At 28.1% G+C, this 7,908-nt stretch overlaps 1 protein-coding gene across 1 annotated transcript in view; it reads left to right on the top strand.

Annotated features, from left to right (window-relative positions):
- Nucleotides 1–316: 316 nt before the first annotated feature.
- Nucleotides 317–7,908, top strand: part of LOC143030030 (uncharacterized) — a 31,250-nt gene continuing 23,658 nt past the window's right edge. The window contains exon 1 of the mRNA XM_076193237.1: nucleotides 317–444. Within this exon, the coding sequence (XP_076049352.1) occupies nucleotides 317–444 (128 nt within the window). The remainder of the gene's footprint in view (nucleotides 445–7,908) is intronic.

Raw genomic sequence — 7,908 nt, 5'->3', positions numbered from 1 at the left:
GAGTGACCGCGATCTTATCGCCGTCGGAGACCTCTGGAGACCACCTTTCCTCTAATAAGGAAAGCCACGAGGTCGCGTCAATACAAGCCGGGAGACCACTCAAAGGGTGGTGGTTGATACCGGAAGACAGAAAAAATGGAACGTCGACCGTGGCCTGAAAGGCCTGAAAAGCCTGTTGGCTCACAGCACCGACCACGTGGGTCACGTTGGCCCGACGAGACATGATAACGTTAAAACAACAAGAAGCCCTAGCTCAAATAAGTACTCCTTTTGTGTTCACTGAGTAGTCCTATCAATGTGAAATGGTACGTGGAGAATGTGTTCACTGAGTAGAAGGTGTGAGTATGTGGAAATATCACCAAGCACCGCCGCCACCACTGTGGTAATGCTTCAACATCACCCACTTGGACAGGACTGGCACAGAGCTGGACAATATAAACACAGGTGGGTTGGCTCTCTTTATTGTCAAGTCTAGTGTTCGGAGTCTAACTAAGGGGCACTGGACTGTGGCAAGTACTTACTTTTGCGCGTGACCTACACGTGGCGTGTGGACTGCTTTGTCGTCGTCAGCTGGCACTGCGTCGTGTCTTCTCGCAAGGACATCGGCGTATAACCGCCTTGAGCGCTTGGGGTGCTGCTTATAAAGATGCCCAGCGTCCAGATGCTATGCGTGGTCCAATTGACTTCCAGGCTGCCCAAAGGTGCCATGCGTCGTCCAATCAACTTCTAGGCCTACCTCACGCGGTCTACGGTGGGCGGAGTCAACTCGGACAAGGGTGCTTTCATTGTCCGCGTGGGTACTCCGCGTGGCTTTGACCAGCACTCCACGCGGGTGCTGACCGCGTGGGCGCTGACCGCGTGGGCGCTGACCAAACCACGCTTCTCTTGGCGCCAAACTAAGTCCAAAGGCACGCTACCCTTTGGCGCCAAAACAGGCCCAAAGGCACGCTACCCTTTGGCGCCAAAACAGGCCGCCCACGTCACTATACGCGCCAAAACCAACTTGCCAAAAAAAAAAAAAAAAAAAAAAAAAAAAAAAAAAATCATATTAATAATAAATAAAAACTATAATAATGTAAATAACAAATAAAATACATAAATAAATGCATAGGTATAGTTAAAATAATAAACAAACAGGTAAATAGTAAATGATAATAAATTGACATATAACTAATAATAAATGAAAATCAGACAGATAAATTATAACAAAACAAAAACAAATAATATAACATAAATCATAATCATTACAGCATCTTACTTAGGTATTTATCTAAATGATTCTTAAAACTTCGAACTGAACTACATTGCACTACCTGTGCAGGAAGTTTATTCCATTCATTAACTACACGGTTGGCAAAGTTGTTTCTACCTACTTCCAAATTGAATCTATTTCCGGACAGTTTGAGACCATTGTTTCTTGTCTGATTCTCATTCAATGTGAAAATTTGGTCACTTTTGATGTTGTCAATTCCCTTTAAAATCTTAAAGACCTGTATCAAGTCACCTCTGAGTCTACGCTTGTTTAGGGAAAACAGATTCATGTGCTTAAGTCGATTTTCGTATGATTTATTTTTGATATTTGGAATCAGTTTTGTGGCTCGCCGTTGTACTTTTTCCAGTCTGTCAATGTCTTTAATGAGATTCGGTGACCATACAGAAACAGCATATTCCAAATGTGGACGAACTAACGATTTATATAGCTTGTTAATGAGTGATGGACTTTTGAAATCAAAAGATCGCGCAATCAATCCTAGAATCTTATTTGCTTTCTCAGAGGCTGAAATACACTGCTTGGATGATTTGAGGTCATTACTGATAATTACGCCGAGATCTTTTTCACTATCCACTTTTGTTAACGAATTTCCGAATAACTTGTAATCGTACTTACTGTTATTTTTACCTATGTGCATTACCTTGCATTTACTTGTGTTAAATTTCATTAGCCACTTTTCAGACCATTGCTGTAATTTATCTAAATCTTCTTGAATATCTAATTGGTTTGGGTGATCATTTGCCACTCCGCACAGTTTTGTATCATCAGCAAATTTGGAAACAGTAGATTTTAGTCCATGGTCTATATCATTTATATATACTATGAATAGAAGTGGCCCAAGTACACATTAAAGATTTCAATATACTAACAATGACATGTTTAGAAGACACTACTAATGATAACTTTAATGTGTATTAATACTCAAAAGTTTAGATTAATAATGACAAGTTTAGGATAATGATAAACTCGGAATATATTATTATTAACAAGTGTCGGATATACTAATAATGGTAAGGATACAAGGTCCTAGTAATGATAACTTCAATGTATACTAAAAAAAAGTTTAGAATACCAAAGAAGATATGTTTAGTATTTACTAATAGTGATGTTTCGAATTTACGAACAATGACAACGAAAGAAAGTATTGCTAGTGATAAATAATGTGTACTGATAATGAGGGTTTAGAATATACAATTGACAAGCTTTAATGTTTACTAATAATGACAAATGTTGAATATACCAATAATGACAAATTTAGAATATGCTAATAATGTCAGGTTTAGAATACACTTGTAATGACAAGTTTAGAATACACTAATACTAACAAATTTAGAAGGTATCATTAATGAAAAATTTAGTATGTACCAATAATAACGAGCTTAGAATATACTAAGAATCACAAGTTTAGATTAATGACATAATTAGAGTATACTAATGATAAGCTTAGAAGATACATGATAACTTTATAATGATAATGGAAAGTACAGAAATTACTGAAAATGACAACTTTAGAAGGTTCTATATATGATAACTATAATTTGTACTAATAAATGACAAGTTTAGAACGTACCAATAATGACAAACTTGGAATGTATTATAAATAAAAACTTTAATGTCTTCTGATAATTAATGATAATAATGATAATAATGACAAGTTTAAAGGCACTATTAATGATAACTTGAATATGTACACATATTCACATGTTATTATGTTATCATTGACATGTTATTATAATACATGTATTATGTACACATAATCACATGTTTACAATATTGTAATAAAGTTTAAAAGGTTAAATTAATAATAATGTTAATGTGTAGCAATAATGACACGTTTTAATTATATTGATAATGCAAAGTTTTGTAAATACTATTAATAGCATAATTAGAAATTGCTATTAATGATAACTATAATATGTACTAATAATGATTAGTTTTGAAAAAAAGCTAACAATGTCATATTAAGAAGCCAGTAATAATGGTAACTTTAACATATACAATTTAAGAATATACTAATAATGACAAGTTTTAAATAATTATAAACTTTGGAATATATTAGTATTGTCCTAATAATGATAACTTTAATGTGTACAAATAATGACAAGTTCAGAATAATAATTAAGATATGTTAGTATTTACTAATACTGATATTTTTCGAATATACGAACAATGACAACTTTAGAAAGTATTGTTAATGATAATTTTAACGTGTACTAATAGAGATGCTTTTAATGATAACTTAAAAATGTGTTAATAATAACAAGTTTATAATATATCAAAATTGACAAGTGTAGAGGGTACTATTGATAATAAATTGAATGTGTACTAAAATAACAAATTTAGAAAGATACTATTAATGATAACTTTAATGTGTAGTTACAAAGGTACTACTAATAACTTTAATGCCTACTAATGCGTACTAACAAGTTTAAAATGCAGTAACAATGACAAGTTCAGAAAGTTCTATTACTGTAAACTTTAATAAAATCCAATATTGACAAATTTAAGAAAACACAAATAATGAGAAGTTTAAATTATACTAAAAATGAGATGTTTAGAAGGTACTATTAATGATAACTTATATGGCAAATGGCAAATGACAAGTTTAGAATATACTAATGAAAAGTTAAGAGCCTTCTCTTAATGATAACTTCAATGTGTACTAATACTGTCAAGATTATGATATGCTAGTAATCACAAATTTGAAAGGTACAGTAAAAATGTATAAAAAAAAAATGGCATGTTTAGAAGATAAATTTAGAATATACTGACAATGACAAGTTTAAAATAATAATAATGGCGACTTTAGGTGCTAATATGTGCTAATGTGGTAATATTGACAAGTTTAGAATATATTAAAAATAGCATTTTTGTAATATACAAGTAAAGATAAGTTCAGACTGTACCTTAATGACAACTTTTAGAAGGTACTATTAATGATAACTTTAATGTGTACTAATATAAACAAAGCACTATATACTAATAAGGGTAAGTTTAGAAGGCACTATAATTGATAACGTTAACTTGTACTAATAAAGACAAGCTTGGAATATACTAATAATGCCAAGTTTAGAAGGAACTATTAAGGATAACTTCAATGTCTCTTAATAGTGATAAGTTTAGTGTATACTATTAACGAGAAGTTTAGAATATACTAATAATGACAAGTTTCGAATACACTATTAAAGATTAAAATCTATGCGAAATGACAATAAAAAGTTTAGAATATGACAAAGTATAATCTAATTTATAAGATGGAAAATTTAGAAAGAAAAGGTATAGCGTTTAGCAGGTGTATTATTAAATCTTTAATATGTACTAATAACTACTTTAATGAGTACTTATAGTGAAAAATTTACAAAATACTAGTAATGGCATGTTTAGAATATACTTTTAATGATAAGTTTAGAATATACTAAGAATACCCTCTGCAATTGTCATTATTAGTGCATATTAAAGTTATCATTAATAGTACCTTCTAAACTTGCCCTTATTAGTACAAATTATGTGATTATTAGTACACTTGAGTACATATTAGAATTATCATTAATAGTGCTTTCTAAAGATGTAATTATCTTTCATATTCTTTATTGGTACACTTTAAAGCTATCATTAGCAGAATGTCCTAACATTTATTAGCATATTCTGAAACTGTCATTAATAGTACACATTAAAGTTATCATTAATAGTAACTTTTATCTGATCATTAGCTTGTCATTATTAGTATGTTCTCAACTTATTATTATAAGTATATTCTTAACGTATCATTATTACTATTCATTAGACTTACCATTAATAGTACTTTCTAAACTTGTTATTATTTGTAATATTATAAACTTAACCATAATAGTATATTTTCAACTTTCATAATATTTTCTAATATTTGTTATTATCAGTATCCTCTACAATTGCCATTATTAGTGCATATTAAAGTTATCATTAATAGTGCCTTCTAAAATTGTCGTTATTAGTATATTCTAAACATGTGATTATGAGTACATATTAGAGTTATCATTAATAGTACTTTCTCAATATGTACTTTCATATTCTAAGGTTGCTACTATTGATACACTTTAAAGTTATCATAATAGAATATTCTAAAATTTCATTATCAGTATATTTTAAACTTGTCATTAATAGTACACTTTTAAGTTCTCATTAATATTATCTTTTATATGATCATTATTAGCATGTTCTATAATCATCATTATTAGTATCTTGTAAACTTATCATTATTACTATCTTCTATACTTGTCATTATAAGTATATTCTTAACGTATCATAATCACTATACATTAAACATACCATTAATAGTACTTTCTAAACTTGTCATTATTAGTATGTTATAAACTTACCCATAATAGTATATTCTCAACTTTTATAATTAGTACACATTAATGTTATCATTAATAGTTGCCTCAAACTTGTATAACCTTGTATATTCTAAAGTTGTCAATCTTAGTACATATTTAAGTTATTATTAAAAGAATCTTCTGATTTTGTCGTTATTGGTATATCCTAAACTTCCACTCGTTAAAATTATCATTAATACCATAATCTTAATTTGTCATTATTAGTGCATATTAAATTTTTTATTAGAAGTACCTAAAAGTGTCATTAATCGTATATTCTAAACTTGTCATTACTAGAACATATTAAAGTTATCATTGATAATTCTTTTTCAACTTGTCATTATTAGTATAATTCAAACATTAATTAGTAATCATCATTAGTGTATTCTAAAATTGTTATTATTAGTCATTATTCAAAAACTATAAAGTTTTCATTATTTGTATACATGAAAGTTTCAATTAATTGTGCCCTTTAAATATGACATTATGACACATTTAACTTGTCATTATTAGTATATTCTAAACTTTCTTTAATAGTACACGTTAAAAATATTGCTAAGAGAATCTTAATCTTGTCAGTATCAATATACATTAAAGTTATTATTACCATTATATTCTAATCTTGACATTATTATAACACAATAAAATTGTCAAAAGTACCGATTATTACCACATTCTAAATTTGACATTATTTGTGCAAGTATAATTTTTCATTAATCGCACACTTTTTATTATAAGTATATTCTAAATTTGTTATTATTAGTAAACATTGAAGTTATCATAAATATTACCTTCTAAACTTGTCATCATTAGTATATTCTAAACATGTCATTATTAGTATATTCTAATAATTATTCTAAATAGTATTCTAAATACTATCTTCTAAATCTGTCATTATTATAGTGTTCTAAACTTGTCATTATAAGATATCATTAGTGTGTTCTATACTTTTCATTATTAGTACACATTAAAGTTATCATTAATAGTACTTTCTAGACTTCTCATTATACGTATATTCTAAACATGTCAATATTGGTATATTCTAAATGTGTCTTCAACTTCTCATTATTAGTATGTTCTAAACTTGTCATTAATAGTTCATATTAAATTTATCATTAATAGGACGTTATCATTAGTATATTCTAAGTCTGGTAATTTTAGTATATGTTAAAGTTCTCATTATTAACCTTGCCATTATTATTATAATTCAAACTAGTATATTCTGCATATATTATTATTAGTATATTCAAAACTCGTTATTATTAGTAAACTTATCATTAATAGTATATCCAAATTATTATTATTAGTATATTCCAAATTTGCCATTATTAGTACACATTAAATCTATCATTAATAGTACCTTCTAATCTTGTTTTTATTAGTACATTCTAAAGTAGACCTTATTAGTATGTTCTAAACTTATCATTAGTAAAAAATAAAGTAATTAATAGTACCTTCTAAACTTACCATTACCCTTTAAACTTGTAATAATTAATATATTCATAACTCGTCATTATTAGTAATTTTTGTAGTATCTTCTAAGCCTGTCATTATTAGAATGTTGTAAACTTGTCATTGTAAGTACACATCAAAGATATCATTAATAGTACCTTTTAAACTTGTCATCATTAGAATGTTTTATACTTTTCATTATTAGTACACATTAAAGTTGTCATTAATAGTACTTTCTAAACTTCTGTATATTCTAAATATGTCTTCTTTGGTATATTCTAAACTTGCCATTAATACTTTATATCAATTTTATCATTAATATGACGTTCTAAAGTTATAATTTTTAGTACATTCTAAACTTGGCAATATTAGTATATGTATATTGTATATTGTATATGTATAATGTATATTCTAAACATTCTAAACTTGACATTATTATTGTTCTAAACTTGTCAATAGTAAAAATTAAAGTCATTAATAGTACCTTCGATACTTATCACTAACAGTTCCCTTTAGATTTGCAATTTTTAGTATATTCTAAACTCGTCGTTATTAGTTATCATTAATAGCATCATTATCGGAATATTCTAAACGTACACATCAAAGATATCATTAATGGTACCTTATAAACTTGTCATCATTAGAATGTTCGTTATTAGTACACATTAGTACACATTAAAGATATCAGTAATAGTAATTTCCAAATTTCTCATTATACGTATATTCTAAACATGTCTACATTGGAATATTCTAAACTTGTCATTATTAGTATGTTCCAAACTTGCCATTAATAGTTTATATCAAATATATCATGATTAGTATATTCTAAAC

The sequence above is a fragment of the Oratosquilla oratoria genome, chromosome 1 (genome assembly GCF_046742065.1).
Source record: "Oratosquilla oratoria isolate Oo_2021 chromosome 1, ASM4674206v1, whole genome shotgun sequence".
Taxonomy (NCBI): Eukaryota; Metazoa; Arthropoda; class Malacostraca; order Stomatopoda; family Squillidae; genus Oratosquilla; species Oratosquilla oratoria.
Note: the sequence above shows the minus strand (reverse complement) of the source record. Positions and strands in the feature narration are given on the sequence as shown.